General features: G+C 53.0%; 1 protein-coding gene across 1 annotated transcript; it reads right to left on the bottom strand.

The window, feature by feature from the left end:
* Positions 1–2696: 2696 nt before the first annotated feature.
* TAS1R2 (taste 1 receptor member 2) lies at positions 2697–16897 on the bottom strand. The gene is made up of 6 exons (XM_047792127.1): positions 16725–16897; positions 14804–15104; positions 9144–9917; positions 6425–6634; positions 4141–4264; positions 2697–3684 (listed from the first exon to the last, which is right to left on the bottom strand). Exons 1-6 carry the CDS (start codon positions 16895–16897, stop codon positions 2756–2758), a joined length of 2511 nt encoding a protein of 836 aa, XP_047648083.1. The 3' UTR covers positions 2697–2755.
* Positions 16898–17421: the final 524 nt, after the last annotated feature.

The following is a 17421-nucleotide window of genomic DNA, read 5'->3' on the forward strand; positions in this document are numbered from 1 at the left end:
ACCTCGGTCAGTGTCCCTGCTCCCAGCCTAGCCCCAGCTATCCTTCCAAGTCCGGTTCTCACCACCAGGCCACCCTCAGCCACCTGCTCCCACTGGCCTCCCTCTGCGCTGCCTGTGCTCTGCTGCCCTCCCCGTTCCTCCCGCCACCCCCAACACTCAAACATCCTGCCTCCCAAACTTCTCTGTCCTTCAAGGCTCTTTTCTAATGCCAGCTTCCCCCAAAGTCTTCCCTCGTCACTGCATCCACCAGCCATCTTCCGAAAATATGATGCTCCACAGTGCCCTGGTGGGGACAATGAGTCCTCCCCCTGCAACACACACTGTGACTGTGGTTCCCTCGCACCAGCTTTCCAGGCAGGGCCATCTGGGTCTCACTCCACAGAAGGTCATGGTTCTGGGGGTGAGCTGTGCGGGGCTGGGGATGTTTCATAACCCCTCTGAGTCTCTTTTTTTCTCATCTGCAAAATAAGGGCCCTAACTGTGCCCAAATAACAGAGTCCAACACGTAAGGAATAGATGGATAGAGTCGTAGACTTCTTAGAAAGGGTACTGAATGTTCGCTGAGGTCCTCAACGATTGTAAGTACAGTTATTGTGTCTTTCTGAATATCTCTCCAGACTAGCACCCAAGCTTATGAAGGAAGAACTGAATTAATGATGTGATGGTTGGAGTTCCTGCTGTGGTGCAGTGGGTTAAGAATCTGACCGCAGCAGGAGTTCCTACTGTGGCTCAGCGGTAACAAATCCGACTAGTGTCCACGAGGATGCAGGTTCAATCCCTGGCCTCACTCACAGGGTTAAGGATCTGGCATTGCTGTGGCTATGGTGTAGGTTGGCAGCTATAGCTCCAACTCAACCCATAGCCTGGGAACCTCCATGTGCCACAGGTGCAGCCCTAAAAAAGCAAAGCAAAATAAAAGAATCTGACGGCAGTGCCTTGGATCTCAGTGTGAGTTCAATCCCCAGTCCAGTGCAGTGGGTTAAGAATCTGGTGTTGCTGCAGCTCAGATTCAATCCCTGGCTCAGGAACTTCCATATGTCATGGGTGTAGCCGTAACATTTTTTAAAATGATGCAATGGTTTGGAGAACAGGTGGTGGAGGACATGATGGAGGAAGCTGTTTGTCAATATTCAGGGAGCCCCTGCTCCGTACCAGGCTCCAAAGAGAGTCTGGGAAGAGAAAGAGGGACAGTCCCCACCATTATGGAGAAGTAGCCCCAAAACATGAGCCGTGGCCTCAAATCCCAGATGATTCCAGATCCTGCCCCCCCCCCACCGCCTTGAAGAGCGAAAGAGGTAAATTCAGGACGTGGAGGACCTGGTCCAGTCCTCCCAGCAGCAGAGACGCTTAAGAAAGTTCCTGCCAGGGTTGGTGCTGGCCAAGCTCTCAGTCACTCCCAGGGGAGTTCTGAGAAACCACCCTGTCACTGCAGTAACTGATTCTTCAGGGCGCCTGTCCCTCTGCCTGAGTGTGCCAGGTTCTGACGCTCCCTCTCCCTCCTTCCAGCTGGGTGCCCCTGAGCCGGTCATTCAGCCTCTCTGGGCAGCAGTTTGGAGGCCTCAGCACTGATGCTCTGGCTCCCCAGTGAGCACCAAAGGCCAGGTTTGATCCCCGGACAGGAAGGTCAGGGCCCTTCTGCCGCTGGAGGCCACCACCAGGGGTGGTTGACATGGGCACCACCATACCCAGCAGGGCGGGCTCTCCCAGGTTTGGCAGTGCTACAGTGGCAGTGCCATGGCAGACGGTGACTCCATAGCACCCCTGAGGCTCAAACACCCCCACAACAACACTCAGAACTTGCTGGTAGAAGCTAGTTTCCCATAAAACCCAGTACTGCGGACAGGAATATAGACCATGGACATTGGGGTACAGAAAGGAAACACAACCTTATTTTGTCCCTGATGGTTCCAGGACGTGTGGATGTGCAGTGGTTGGCATTTACTGAGTACCTACTGTATGCACTCTACACCCATTATCTCTGATCCTTTGATGTTCCCATTTTAGAGACCGGGATATGGAGGCTCAGGGGCAGGAAAGAATCGGCCCCAAATACAACTGCTCAGAAGGGGCAATACTGAGATGGAACCAAAGTCGCCGATGCCACATCTTCATTCTCAGGGGACCTCTGGGAATCAAGAAGAAAACCCATTCGTTTCACCCAAGTGAACTTTATTCATGAGCCCTTATGCACTCAGTCATACTCGGAGACAGCAGAGAAGCTGGAGGTTTGTGCTCTGGGGAAATCTGGGGGGGCGAGCCTCGGACACATGGGACACTAGTGAATGAGGCCGAGCAGCATTATTTGAGCTCACATCTTCCCACGCCAACCCCAGCCCAGTCCACCCGCATAGCATCCCTTCACCCTGAACAGAAGCGCAGGAGCCAGAACCTGCAGGTACCCATGGTGACCACCAGATGGCGGCTGTAGGCTGCCAAGCTGGACTCTTGTCCTTGGAGGCCCATGGGCCACTTTGGGTTGTTTTTCTAGCATTCGGTGTCTGGCCAGCTAAATAGCTTGAGGGAAAGGAATAAAAGGCAGATGTTTTTAGGCATTCATTACTAGGTTGGGTAAAGACAGCCAAGGATGCTGAGAACCTCAGAGCGACACCAGAGAGCAGGGCGAGGTGGTAATAGCAGTGGCTTCCCTGCATCCATCTGGAGTTGGACCAGCAAGCCCCACTCACTCTCACCCCCCACCCTGGCCTCCATCTCCCAGAGCTGAGGCCCTCGTCCCACTGGGCAGCTGATAGGAGGGCTAGTCCCTCCTCATGGTGTAGCCCTGGATCACGCTGTTGAAGTAAGCTTGCGTGTTGCGCTCCGGGTAGAAGAGAATCATGTAGCACTTGGGGCCGAAGTAGCCCAGGCTGATGCCCATGAGGTTGAGCACCGTGACCAAGAGGTCCAGGATGGTAACCAGCACCCCCTCGTAGACCGACATGAAGGTGCAGAGGAAGACGGAGGAGGTGAAGTATAAGGTCATGCAGAAGGTGATGAACTTGGCCTCGTTGTAGTTGGTGGGCAGCTCCTTGCCGACGTAGGCAAAGCCAAAGCCCAGCACGGAGAGGAACAGGTCCAGGCTGGTGTTGATCAGCAGTCCCTGGTGGTAGTTGGGGCTGCAGGACAGGATCATGATGCTGGGGTCATCGGGGTCAGCGCGGGCAGTGGGGTTGGGGGTGGTGGCCAGGATGCCGCTCCCCACAATGACCACCTTGAGCACCGTGATGGATGCCACGAAGACATAAGGCCCGTGGTAGCGGACCCAGTAGCGGTAGGCGCTCGGGAGGCGGCTGGCCATCTTGAAGATGCAGACGATCTGGAAAGAGCGCACCGTGATACAGGAGATGCAGATGGTGAAGCAGATGGTGAAGAAGGCCTGGCGGCAGAGGCACGTGGAGACGGTGGGCAGCCCTACATACACGGGGGTCACCGTGTAGGCCATCAGCAGCGGCGTCAGCATCAGGAAGCACATGGGCCCCCCCGCCGAGCGAACTATGGGCGTCTGCAAGTGCCTCCAGAAGACGATGGCGATGGCCAGGGTGCTGAGGAAGCCCAGGGCAGCCAGCATGGCCACGACGATGGTGGGTGCCTCACGCCATTCGAGGAAGGCCAGGCGCCTCTTGAAGCAGGAGGTGTCATTCTTGTGGGACCACTGGTAACTCAGGCAGGGCTGGCATTCATATTCATCTGCAAGAGCCCACAGCAAGTCCCGTCCGCCGAAGCCACCTTGTCAGCCTCCTCCAGGCCTCCTCCGGGCCAGGTCCCAGTGGGAGGGGGAGCTAAGGGCAACCCCTGCCGTCATAGCCAGCGCTCACAGAGTCCCTGCCACCCACCGGCTCTTCAGCTCCTCACAGCAACCCCATCTCCCAGATGAGGAAACTGAGGCTCAGCCAGGAAAAGTCATCAGGCCAGGAAGTGACCGAGGCCGGATCTGAATGGAGGTTTCCTTGACTCAGAGCCCTAACAACTATAATTCCTTCCTCCCAAGCCCTCACCTGCTGGTGGGAAATACATGGTCCCTGGCCTTTGGACACTTATGTCCCCTGGGGAAGACCCCAGAGATGCTGCCCAAGGTGAAGGGCACAGGAGACGCTCCCAGGGCAGGGCAGGGGCAGGGCAAGCATGTGGGTCTGTGAATTGTACCTGCAGTTCGGTTGAGGAAGGTGCCAGGGAGACAGTCAATGCACTCAAAGCAGCAGGGGTGGGTGCCCACTGGCTTCTTCTTTTGCCCAGGCTGGCAGTCTTTGGAACACATAGACACAGGGACCTGGAGGGAGGAGGGCAAAAGACCCTGAGTCCTCATTCCCACACTCTGGGGGCCTCTCTTCTCTCCCCAGCTCATCCCAGCAGGATGCTCGGGCGAGGGAAACTGGCCCCTCTCTGGGAGGGAGCACGGTGCTGGGATGGTCCCTAGAACTGGACTCAGGACTTCCTGTCATGGCTCAGCAGTAACGAACCCTCCTGGTAACCATGAGGATGCAGGTGCGATCTCTGGCCTCGATCAGTGGGTTAAGGATCCGGCATTGCCATGAACTGCCGTGTAGGTCACAGACATGACTTGGATCTAGAGTTGCTGTGGCTTCCGTGTGCCGCTCCGATGTGCCCCCTAGCCTAGGAACGTCCATATGCGGTGGGTGCGGCCCTAAAAATAAATAAATAATAAAAATGAAAATGAAAAAAAAAAAGACTTGAATACACATTTGTCCCAAGAAGATATACAAATGGTTAATAAGATCATAAGAAGATGCTCAATATCAGACATGATTAGGAAAGAACACATCTCAACCCCAATGAGAGACCACTTCACTCGCATTTAGATGGCGACTATCAAAAAGCCAGAAAATAACAGGTATTGGTGAGGATATCGAGAAACTGAAACAGCGGACTTCGGTGGGTGCGCTGCTGGGAATGTAAACTGGTACAGCCACCGTGGAAACATGGCAGTTCCTCAAAAAGCTAAAAATAGAATTACTATATAATCCAGTGATTACATTTCTGGATATATCCTCAAAGAAACGTAAGCAGAGTCTTGAAGAGATATTTGTACGCTCTTGTTCATAGCAGTATTAATTCGCAATAGCTGAAATGTGGAAACAAACCAAGGGTTCATTTATGGATGAATGGAGAAGCAAAATGTGAGATATACATGCAATGGAATATTATTCAGTCTTAAAAAGGAAGGAGGAGCTCTCATCGTGGTGCAGTGTTAGCGAACCTGACTAGCATCCATGAAGATGCCGGTTCGATCCCTGGCTCGCTCAGTGGGTTAAGGATCCGGCATTGCTGTGAGCTGTGGTGTAGGTAGCAGACGTGGCTCAGATCCCACGATGCTGTGGCCGTGGTGTAGGCTGACAACTATAGCTCCAATTCGACCCCTAGCCAGGGAACCTCTTTATGCCACAGATGAGGCTCTAAAAAGCAAAAAGAAAAAGAAAAAAAAGAAAGATGTCAATTCACTCACATTCACTACTTGCAGCAGAGTTAAGTTTACTATTCTAGTCTCTGTCATGACACAAACCACATGGAACTTGATCATTCTTGAATATGTGTGTCCAGAGTTCCCTGGTGGCTCAGCAGGTTAAGGATCCACCTTGTTACTGCAGCAGCTCTGGTCGCTGCTGTGGCTCAGGTTCAATCCCTGGCCCAGAAACTTCTGAATGCTGCAGCCCCAAGCAAGAAAAAAAAAAAAAGATAGACTACGTGAGTTCAATAACCGCAGTGTGGAAAAAGGATTGGCCACAATCACCACTCTTCCCAAGGACCCATTGAAAACTGGAGCTTCTTCCCCCCCTCCCCCATCTTACAAATCTGCTAGAATAGAGGTTCTGGTCTCCAAAGGGGGCAACTCCCATCAGCAGACACAACAGGGCTCTGTGGTTACCACCTGGTCATTGAGGGGGTCTCAGGCCAGCGAACAAGAAGGTCAAGAAAGGAGTTCCCGTTGTGGCACAGTGGTTAACGAATCCGACTAGGAACCATGAGGTTGCGGGTTTGATCCTCGCCCCTGCTCAGTGGGTTAAGGATCCGGCGTTGCCATGAGCTGTGGTGTAGGTTGCAGACGCAGCTCGGATCCCGCGTTGCTGTGGCTCTGGTGTAGGCCGGCGGCTACAGCTCTGATTAGACCCCTAGCCTGGGAACCTCCATATGCCGAGAGAGCGGCCCAAGAAATAGCAAAAAAGATCGGGGGAAAAAACAAAAAAGGTCAAGAAAGGAAAGGTGAGTGCCATGGACTAGCAGTAGCTGAGGGGCTGCCTGCCATCCTGGGGGATGAACGGTTCTCCATCAGGGACCCCAGGCAGCACCCCCACAAACAGAGACCCGGCCGGCGCCCCATCAGGAATTCCCAGATCAAAGGGCCCTTGCCACCCCAGCATGAGCCCCGACTCCCAGCCTCCAGGCCCAGCCCCCCACCCCTCAGAGAGCTGACCGTATTGTTGGGGGTGTGCCAGGAGATGTCTCGGATGCGCTTCAGCTTCCGCTTCAATGGGTAGTAGGAGGCGACACTCTGGAAAGGGTTCTGCCTCAGGTCCCACAGCCACTGGATGACCTCCAGTTGTATGGACATGTCCCCCTGCTGGTTGAAGGAGATCTGGTGGCCCAGAAGGGTGAAGTTGACCTTCCGAATCTCTGGAAGCAGCTGGAGGGAGCAGAGGGAAGGGAAGTGGAGCTGGCATCAGAGCATGGTCCTGAGAGACAGGCTACTAGCCTATGGGCCTTGATTACCATGTCTGTAAAATGGGGCCAAACTTTGAAAATGTATCAGTTTGGAGGCAGTGGCCGAAAGTTCTGGCTTTAGATCCAGAGAGATGTGGGTTTAGGCATCAGCGCTACCCCCTGCTGGGAGGCCTTGGACCTGTCTCCTAACCTCTATAAACCCCAGATTCCTCTTTTGCAAGTTGGGAGCAACAGAAGCCTGATCTTCTGGGCTCTGATGCAGTAAAGGAGTCCATCTATGTCAGCGGCTCAGCACAGTGCCTGGTAAACAGCCAGAACTCACCTCCCATTGAAGCATCCTTCTGGGACTCAATCCCTGGGGCCCTGTTCCATCCCACACTTTAGAGCCAACCCTCTTTTTTTTTACTCTCTTCCCACCCCATTCCCCATCATTCTGACTATATGGAAGCCGGTATGAACTAGAACATGCTTTGGACTGGACGTCCTTTGGCCTGAATTCCAGTCCTAGCTCTGTCCTCGATGTGCTGTGTGACTTTGGGCTAGTCACTGAACCTCTCTGGGCTGATCCACAAAGGGCTTCCAGCTTAGAGATCCCATCAGTCAGGCTCCTAGAGCATGCCTCCATAAATGAGAGCGTCTATTGAACTCCACCTTGGGGGCCCAGAGCTCACCTCACCTCAAGAACTGACAGATGAATAGCCAAGAGAGCTGATCCCCAGCCTTCTCCCTGCCCTGCCAGGAGAGGGAGGTCCTGGTTCTAGAAGCCTTTTGGATATGCACAGCTTGGTGGGTCTGAGACCAATGGTCCTGGGAGCTGAGAGGAGGGAGCCTCCACCCCAGAAGTCGCCTGAGGATAGGGATCAGGATGGTGGTGCCCCCTGGCGAGCTGGTGCTGGGGTCTACGTGACCCCCCCTGCAGTCACCTGGCCAAACTGGGCTGAGCAACCTGGGATTCCAGGGGTTCAAGGTATGGAACCAGGAAGCATTTTCCCTACGATTCTCCCTTTACGGATCTGAGCCTTGGTTCCCCTTCCTCATGTAGCCCCACCCCCACCTCCAGCAGTGGCTCTGTCCCCAAGCCCCATCCTCCTCTCTCAGGCCAGACCCTGGGGTCAGAAATGGAGGCAGAGATGCTCAGCCTCCACTCTGCACCAGGAATGCGCATACATCACAGTCCATCCTCGCAGCAACTCAGCAGCATATGTGTTATTCCTTCTATTTAATAGATGAGAACACTGAGGCTCAGAGCGATTAAATAACTGGCCCAAAGTTGCACAGCTAATGGTGGCAGAACTCAAACCCATGTCTGTCTGATTCCAAAGCTCTGCTCCGTTCACCACCACCTGCCTCCTAAGAGGTGGGCTGTATGGGAAATGCCTAAGGGAGGCAAGGGGAGGATAAAGACGGGATACTGAGCCACAGAGGGGAAAGCTGCCTCCAAACTCTGAAAAAAAACAGTGAACTGTTTAAGCAGAGCTGCCTGGCAGCAGGTAGAAAATGTACATCTCTGTCGTATGTCCCCTCTGCTCCTCCAGATCATCAGTAAAGTCTTCTCCACCTTCCAAAGGCTTCATGGTAGAGTGTGTGTGTGTGTGTGTGTGTGTGTGTGTGTAAACCAGGAAATGCAGGAGTTCCCTGGTGGCCTAGTGGTTAAGGATCTGGTGTTGTCACTGCTATAACTCAGGTCACTGCTGTGGCTCAGGTTCGATCCTTGGCCCAGGAACTTCCACATGATGGTGAGGCCAAAACAAACAAACAAACAACAACAACAACAAAAACAACAGGAAAACACAGATTCAAATTTCAGGTCTGAGTTAAAGTGATGCAGAACTGGGGCAGGGAGAAGATCCATAAATCTGAGAGCTGATGGGAGCACACAGGCCCATCCCAGGGCCTCCATGCTGAGAACTGGGACTCCCGCTGCCTGCGAGGCTTCTTTCCAGGGAATTTCAGCCAAACTTCCGAGGACAGATGCTCTTGAATGCTGATGATTAAACTGTTTATTTATTTACTTTTCGTTTTAGGGCTGCAACCACAGCATAAGAAAGTTCCCAGGCTAGGCATCGAATCTGAGCTACAGCGGCAGGCCTATACCACAGCCACAGCAACAGGATTTGAACCCAGTCTTCAACCTACCACACAGCTCATGGCAATGCCTGGATCCTTAACTCACTGAGCCAGGCAGGGGATCCAATCCACATCCTCATGGATCCCAGTTGGGTTCAATTTGCTGAGCCACGACAGGAACTCCCTAAACTAATTTTTTTAAAAGGAATTTTGTTTGGTCACCAGGAAGGATTCCTATGTGTCTGGAGGCAGGGCGTGTCCCATGGCCTCCCCAACCTGTTGGCCCAAAACCCACCAAAGGAAGGGGAGGCTAGAGTAGAGGGCTTGGGCCGTCTCCATGGCAACCACAGACTCCACGCCTGTGCCTGCTCAGAGGGGCCATGTTTCCATGCGCGGGGCCTCACCTGCCAAGGATACACCACCTCCTTTCGGCAGCTGATCTGGTTGCAGCCCAGGAGGTTGTGGAGCGCGTGGGCCACCACGTAGACTGCGGAGTACACGCTGAAGACCGTGCGCTCGCCCGAGAGCGTGAGCATGGTGTTGAAGGACTCGGTGGTGTTCATGCAGGAGTCACATTCCTGATTGCAGGTGGCCCCCTGGCTGCTCCTGTTGAGCGCGGGCCGCACACCCTGAGAGCGGCGCACGCGGAACTCGCTGAAGCCCGGGACAGACACAGCCTGGGTGGCGATGCCCAGGAAGGTGCCCGTGCGCTGCAGCTCGGTGACATTGTGCAGGACGAGGTCGATGGCCCAGGACTCGGACGCGATCCACACGGTGCCGGTGAAGTTCTGGCGCAGCACCTCGCGGAAGAAGTTGTACAGGGACAGGTCTGGGGAGAACACGACCACCACGCGCGCGGTGCTCCGCCGCAGCTTGCCCACGATGGCCTCCAGGCGCTCGCGCTCCAGCTGCGTCATATTCCGGTTGGGCTGCGTCATGGGCAGGGTCTCCTGGAAGGCGATGCAGATGTCATGGTGCGCCAGGCGTTGGCTGAGCAGCCGGCTGTTGTCGCGGCCGTAATCGTCGCTGCTCATCAGCACGATGATCCAGTTCCAGCGGAAGTACAGCATTAGCTGCACCATGGCCTCGATCTGGTGATCTGCACCTGGCACCGTGCGCAGCACCCCCGGGAAATGCAGCTTGTTGCTGAGGTCCTCACTGATGGCACTGTAGCTGATCTGCCAGAGGGGAGGGGCCATGGACATTAGCAAGAGCCTCAGAGCCCTCCCCCCTACTCAGGGCAGTTCCACTTGCTCTCCTCACCCCGGTGGCATTTGGGGAGCCCACAGTGCTCTCTCTGTGTCTCTTCTTTTTCTTTTTACAGCTGCGCCCACAGCATACGGAAGCTCCCGGGGATAGGGGTGGAATCGGAACTGAAGCTGAGGCCCAGGCCACAGCCATAGCAACACCAGATCCCAGGCGCATTTGCGAGCTCTGCTGCAGCTTGCAGCAACGCCAGATCCTTAACCCACTGAGTGACGCCAGGGATTAAACCTGCATCCTCACGGAGACAACGCCAGGTTCTTAACCCACTGAGCCACAATGGGAACTCCCGATGGTCATTATGGTAGTAACATTTCGCGAGAATCCATCACGTGCCAGGCCCTCAGTTAGGCGCTTTACATTAGCATCGTCAGGATTCTCCTTGTCGTAACACGTACCAAGCACCTACTGTGCGCCAAGTTGCAGTAACACTGATTGGGTGCCTCCTGCGTATCCCTGCGCATCCCTGCGCAGGGTCCTTTCCTTCTCACCGTCACCCTCACATTAGTCACATTTCCTGCCTCAGCCTCTGGGATGGCACAGCCTCCGTTTCCTTCCCCACTCGCTGGTTGCTCCATCTCCTTCTTTCTTCTCTGATCTCTTGACCTTAGAGGACCCTGGGGCTCAGCCTTCAGGCCTTGTTTCTTCTCTATCTGCTCTCCCCCTCCCTTGGTGATCCCATTCAGGATCCTGGCTTTTTTTTTTTTTAGGGCTACACCCTTGGCATATGGAAGTTCCCAGGCTAGGGGTCCAATTGGAGCTATAGTTGCCAGCCTACACCACAGCCACGCAAGATCTGAGCCACATCTGCGAACCTGCATCACAGTTCACAGCAACACTAAACCCACTGAGTGAGGCCAGGGATCAAAAAAGCTGCAACTTCATGGTTCCTAGTTGGATTCGTTTCCACTGCACCACAAAGGGAACTCCCAAGCTCCTGGCTTTATTTATTTATTTATTTATTTATTTATTTATTTTGTCTTTTGTCTTTTTAGGGCAGTACCCACAGCATATGGAGGTTCCCAGGCCAGGGGTCCAATCAGAGCTATAGCTGCCAGCCTACACCAGAGCCGCAGCAATGCCAGATCCAAGCCATGCCTGTGACCTACACCACAGCTCGTGGCAATGCCGGATCCTCAACCCACTGATCGAGGCCAGGGATTGAACCTGCAACCTCATGGTTCCTAGTCAGATTCATTTCCACTGTGCCATGACGGGAACTCCCAGGCTCCTGATTTAAATTCCACTTCCTGCCGACAATCCCAGGAGCCCTGGCCTGGACCTCTCTTAAACTTCTGACTCCTATTTGCAACTGCCTACCTGACATCTCTAATGTAACGCAGGCAAAACTGAACTCCTGTCTCCCCTGAATCTGCTTCACCCACAATCTCCTCCATCTTCATTGATAGTGACTCTGTCCTTCCAGTTGCTAAGGCCAAAAACTGTAGGCCTCCTTGGTTCATCTCCCCCAAATGTGCCACACTCAATCCATTAGCAAATCCCATTGGATCTACCTTCAAAATGTGTCTCTCCCGTGTCTATACCACCTGCCCAAGCCATCCTAGTCCAGCCACCATTATTCCCGTTGTAAGTTGCCACCATATCCTCTTCCCCTCCCTTCTACAATCTGTACTTAAGGGGGCCTCCAGGGCAACCCTGCTCACATACACACACCAGTCACATCACTTCTCTGCTTAAAACACCCCAACGTAAAAGGGAACCCTCTTACACTATTGGTGGGAATATGAATCAGTGCAGCCACGATGAAGAACCCTATGAAAGTTCCTCAAAAAACCAAAAGTAGAGTTGCCATGTGATCCGGCAATCTCACTGCTGGACAAAATATACCCAGACAAAACTATAATTCAAAAAGAAATATGCACCCCTGTGTTCATAGCAGCATTATGCACAATAGCTAAGACGTGGAAACCACCTAAATGTCCACTGACAGAGGAATGGATAAAGAAGACATGGTACTATATACAATAGAATACCACTCAGCCCTAAAAAAGGAATGAAATAATGCCATTTGCTGCAACGTAGATGGATTTACAGATGATCATACTGAGGGAAGTAAGTCAGAAAGAGAAAGAAAAATATTCTATGATATCATTTCTGGGTGGAATCTAAAATATAACACAAAGGAACATATCTACAAACAGAAACAGATGCATAGTCATAGAGAACAGACCTGTGGTTGCCAAGGAGGAGGGGGAGAGGGGAGGGATGGATTGAGAGTTTAGGATTAGCAGATGCAAACTATTATATATAGAATGGATAGGAAATGAATCTGACTAGTATCCATGAGGACGCAGGTTTGGTCCCTGGCCTCACTTGGTGGGTTAAGGACCCGGCATTGCCGTGAGCTGTGGTATAGGTCACAGAGGCAGCTTGGATCTGGCGTTGCTGTGGCTGTGGTGTAGGACAGTGGCTACAACTCCAAATCTACCCCTAGCCTGGGAACCTCCATATGTCACAGGTGCGGCTCTAAAAAAAAAAAAAAAAAAAAAGAATGGATAAATGGATAGATCCTATTGTATAGCATAGGGAACTATATTCAATATCCTGTGATAAATCATCACGGAAGAGAATATGAAAAAGAATATACACATTTATGTGTATAACTGGATCACTTTGCTGTACAGCAGAAATCAACACAACATTGTAAATCAACTGTACTTCAATAACATAAAATCTTTTTTTTTTCTCTTTTTGCCTTTTCTAGGGCCGCTTCCGAGGCATATGGAGGTTCCCAGGCTAGGGGTCGAATCGGAGCTGTAGCCACGGGTCTATGCCAGAGCCACAGCAACGCAGGATCCGAGCTGTGTCTGCAGACTACACCACAGCTCACGGCAACGCCGGATCCTTAACCCACTGAGCAAGGCTAGGGATTGAACCCGCAACCTCATGGTTCCTAGTCGGATTCATTAACCACTGCGCCACGACGGGAACTCCCAATAACATAAAATCTTAAAAAGCCCTCCCACAGCTGCTAATGTCACGCAGGAAAAGTCAGAGTCCTTCAGTGGTCCTTAAGGGGCTCCATCATTGGCGCCAGCCCTCACCACTCTGATTAAATGTCCTCCTTCTCTCCCACTAGTCCCGATTCCGCTCATCCAGTTCCACCAACAGTCCAGGCACCTCCCGGCCTCGGCATTTGCTGATGCCTCGTCCTGCATCCTCCTCTCCTAGATGCCCACAGAGCTCCCTCCCTCCTGCACCCTCCTCAAGTCTCTGTCCCATCTCCTGGTACCCACTCCTCCTGCCCCATGGGCTCCACTTCCCTGCACCTGCTGGGCTTTCCTCCATCACCTTCTTTCTCCCATTCATTCTATATCACATACTCTTTTACATGGATCGTCTGTCTGGCCTCACTAGAAGATAGGCTATATGAGGGCGAATTTCTGTTTTACCTGCTGAATCCTCCGCACCAACAACTGTGCCTGACATAGTTGGTGCTCAACAAATGTTTGTTAAAGGAATGAAAGAATGAGCTCAGTCCTGGACTAGACACTTCACAGAAGAATATTAACACTTAGGGAGTTCTCTAGTAGCACAGGGTTCAGGATCTGGCATTGTCACTGCAGTGGCTTGGGTTACTGCTGTGGCTCAGGTTCGATCCCTGGCCTGGGAAATTCCACATGCCACTGGCTCGGGCACAAAAAAAAACATATATATATACACATATATATATGTGTGTGTGTATATATATATATATAAAATGTACACATACATTTATTGAGCACCTATTACAAGTTAGATCCTTGGTGCCTGATATAATAAACAACAACAAAATTTACAGTATTTGTAATTTACCTGTAGTTACAAAGACTAGTGCACCAAGTCTTGTGCTAGCTGCTCTTTAATGAACAGATGTTTATGCCCGTTCCAGCCTATCCCCTTTCAATCACGTTGATGATAATAGAATAGCAGTAGATGCGTTCCCGTTGTGGCGCAGTGGTTAACGAATCCGACTAGGAACCATGAGGTTGCGGGTTCGGTCCCTGGCCTCGCTCAGTGGGTTAAAGATCCGGCATTGGCGTGAGCTGTCGTGTAGGTTGCAGACGCTGCTCGGATCTGGCGTTGCTGTGGCTCTGGTGTAGGCCGGCGGCTACAGCTCCCATTTGACCCCTAGCCCGGGAACCTCCATATGCTGCGGGAGCGGCCCTAGAAAAGGCAAAAAAAGAAAAAAAATAAAGAAATAAAATATTTCCTTAGAAAGAAAGAAGGAAGGAAGGAAGGAAAGAAAGAAAGAAAAAGAAAGAAAGAAAAGCATCTTAAAAAAAAAAAAGAATAGCAGTAGAAATACTATAGCACTTTTTTGAGGACTTGCTGTGGGGCAGATGCTGTGCTGGGCAACTATACAGGATAATACTGAGTGCTTTCTGTGTTTTCATTCTCACGCAAGATACATTCCCAGAACAGTGACATTACTGACTAGCAACTTTGCACTAGAAACTCTTACGTTGATTGAACACTTTAATCTTCAGGCAGTTCAAGGATGGACCGCTTATCATTCCATTTTAAGACGGGAAAACCGAGGCTCGGGAGAGTGAAGAGATGGGCTCGAGGTCTCGCCATGGCAAGATGCACACCCAGGTCTGTCTGCCTCCAAAGCCTGAGCGCGTAACCGATAGGTTGGCTGGCTTGGCAGGACGAGGGTGGATGCTCTGACCTTGCTTCAGCTCCTCCATCCACCCCACTCCAGGACTGGTGGATATGGTGAGCCCTCTGGACGAGCACTTGGCTGCCCCCCTCCCCAGCTCCTTTTCCCAGGGCTCCGGGGTGGGGGGATGCTCACCTGGGGAAGGAGGAAGAGGGAGAGGAAGTGGGCCACGGTCATGGTGGCCTCGGAGTTGTCAGGACCAATGACGGCCACCACGCGGGGCAGGTAGTGGCTGTAGTCGTCCTGGATGGGCAAGAAGTAGTCGTCCTGTGACAGGAAGTAGAGCACGGGCTGGACGTTGTTGGACATGTAGCAGGTGTCCACCATCTCGTAGCCCAGCAGCACGCCCGGCAGCAGGCTGCTGTCATTGTTGATCTCCTCCACCGCAAAGCGCATGGCCTGCATGAGGTTGTAGCCCAGCATCTTCATCTCGTACCTGGTGGGGCCACAGGGGTGGGGGGGCGGGGGGCGGGGAGCGGAGGTGGAGTGAGCACCGGGTCCAGAGTGCAGAGGGGCAGGGAGGCGGGAAGACAGCTTGTCCCTCCAGCCTGCGATAGCAAAGCCAAGGCTTCACCCAAGAACCACTCCAGAAGTTTCTGGCATCTTCACCACATCGTTTTCACACTATCACAGCTCTAAGATCACCATCACGCCCATGGCCACCTCTGGTGCTCTGATCTCCGTGACCACCATCTGTCACTACCACTGCCACCAGGGGTTCCATCCCTATGATCTATCGCTATCCCATCTGTCACCCCTATCATCACGCCCATCACCCTATAGGTGTCCACCAGTGTGACCCCGTAACCTCCATCACCACTCCTGCCACTGTGACCATCAGCGCCTGCTGTTTCTATGCCTGATGGCACCACCAAGGCCATCGCGGTCACCCCATGTCTGTGGCCATCGTCATCAATACCACTACCATCATCAGCACCCTCGTCACCACACCACCATCCCTGCTGTCACCACCACCACCATTACCAGTATCACTACCACCACCACCTCCACCTCCACTATCACCACCATCACTACCAGCACCAGCACCACCAGCACCACCACCATCACCACAGTCAGCACATATCACCACCATCACCATATCAGCACCATTCCCAATATCACTACCACCACCACCTTCACCGTCACTGCCATTACCACCAGCACTACCTCCGTCACTATCGCATGACCACCACCACCATCACCATCTTCACTGTCATCAGTATGACTGCTATCAACACGAGCAGCATCACCACGATCACTCTATCACCACCATCACGTCACTGGACTCTCCACCGTCACCACAAGCATCAAGATATCCAACGTCATGCTTAGCACCATCCCTGGCACCATCGCCCTCTCCATTCTCAGGCCAGCATGTAATCTTCCCCAACATCATATAAATGGTGTGTTTCTCAGAGTCAGACTTTAATCACCTTCGCACTCTTCCTCCTCTCTCCCTCTTTCCCAGATTTTTATAATCCCAGGCTGGCTCCAGCATCCTGGCCTCCAGGCTTGCACGCAGGTGGCCCACTCTATCTCTGAAAGATGCTGCCCCCTAAGGGGCTCACAAGGAAGAGGGTACAGAAGGAAACCTCCCCCCCCCCGTCCTAAAAACACCCCTGCCCACCCAACCACAGCCCTGGGAAAATGCAAACCCTCCTTCCAGTCTGAGAACCTGCTACAGAAAAATCACAGACTGTCCCTCAAAGGTATTACACCTGAGCCCTGGCATGGACCCATTGGGAGGGCAAGTGGGGGTGGTTTTGATGTTCTCTAAGACCCCTCTAGGCTCAGACATCCTATGACTCTTTATTAAGAGATGTGACATTGGAAAAACCGGGTCTCAGAGTTTCAGAACGCAATTGCAAGAGTTTGATAACACGGACTCTGTGGGGTCTCCCTGGGAGCCAGTGGGGCACATCCAGGATGGGGGTTTGGTGAATGAGGTGAGGCTTTCTGACCCTTTGGTCCTGACCTGGGCTCCCCGGGACCACAGGACCAGCCCGCCTCCCACCCCACCTCCACCGCCACTTCCAGCCTCACACTGGAGACTCACTCCTTGCACTTGGGCACCTGCAGGAAGTTGAGATGGACGATGCCCTTCATGTTGGCATGGAGGGTGAAGAGGCCACCCAGGAGGTAATCCCCAGGCAGGTAGAACTCCGAGTTCTCAGCCAGGGCCCGCAGCAGGAAGAGCAGGGAGCAGATCACCCTGCCCTGGGGTCCCATGGCTGGCAAGTGGGGGTCCCAGAGATGACTCTGCCTTCCCGGAGGGTTGGCAATCTAAGGCCAGGGGATTTGCACAGATATTTACATACCGGTCCTGCCGCTGTCCACAGGGCGGAAAAGCACCTGGGGCGGTAGAGAGGTTTGAGGGCTCTGGGGGAAGGGGAGGAGGCTGGAATTAGGAGGATCCCTTCGGCGGGGACGGCAGGACCTGGGTGGTCTGGCAGAACCTCACTTGGCCATAGCGAGAGTAGCCCTGCTAACGTAGAGAATGGCTCACAGCTTCTGCCACTTGGATGAGGTCAGGTCACATCCTCTTGAGGTTTCAAACACTTGGGCATAAAGGACATAGGTACCCCCATGGGGGGGATAGACGTGGGGGGACAAATGGAGCCCACACCTCAGAGCCTGACCCAGCTGGGTCTGGCACGTGGCAATGTCCTTGGCCCCTGACCCGCAGCAGATGTTCCAAATCAGCAGCCACCGATCCTAAGAACCAGGCAACGCGCTGCGTGCGTGTCATTCAC

The sequence above is a fragment of the Phacochoerus africanus genome, chromosome 8 (genome assembly GCF_016906955.1).
Source record: "Phacochoerus africanus isolate WHEZ1 chromosome 8, ROS_Pafr_v1, whole genome shotgun sequence".
NCBI lineage: Eukaryota > Metazoa > Chordata > Mammalia > Artiodactyla > Suidae > Phacochoerus > Phacochoerus africanus.

Bases quoted from the DNA above. Each gene is read 5' to 3' on its own strand.
- TAS1R2 (XM_047792127.1), bottom strand. From the start codon at position 16,897: ATGGGACCCCAGGGCAGGGTGATCTGCTCCCTGCTCTTCCTGCTGCGG. The intron at 15,105-16,724 runs GTGAGTCTCCAG...TGGCCCCACCAG, and splicing joins CAGGTGCCCAAGTGCAAGGA to GTACGAGATGAAGATGCTGG. The intron at 4,265-6,424 runs GTCAGCTCTCTG...TCCTCCCTCCAG, and splicing joins GGCACACCCCCAACAATACG to GTCCCTGTGTCTATGTGTTC.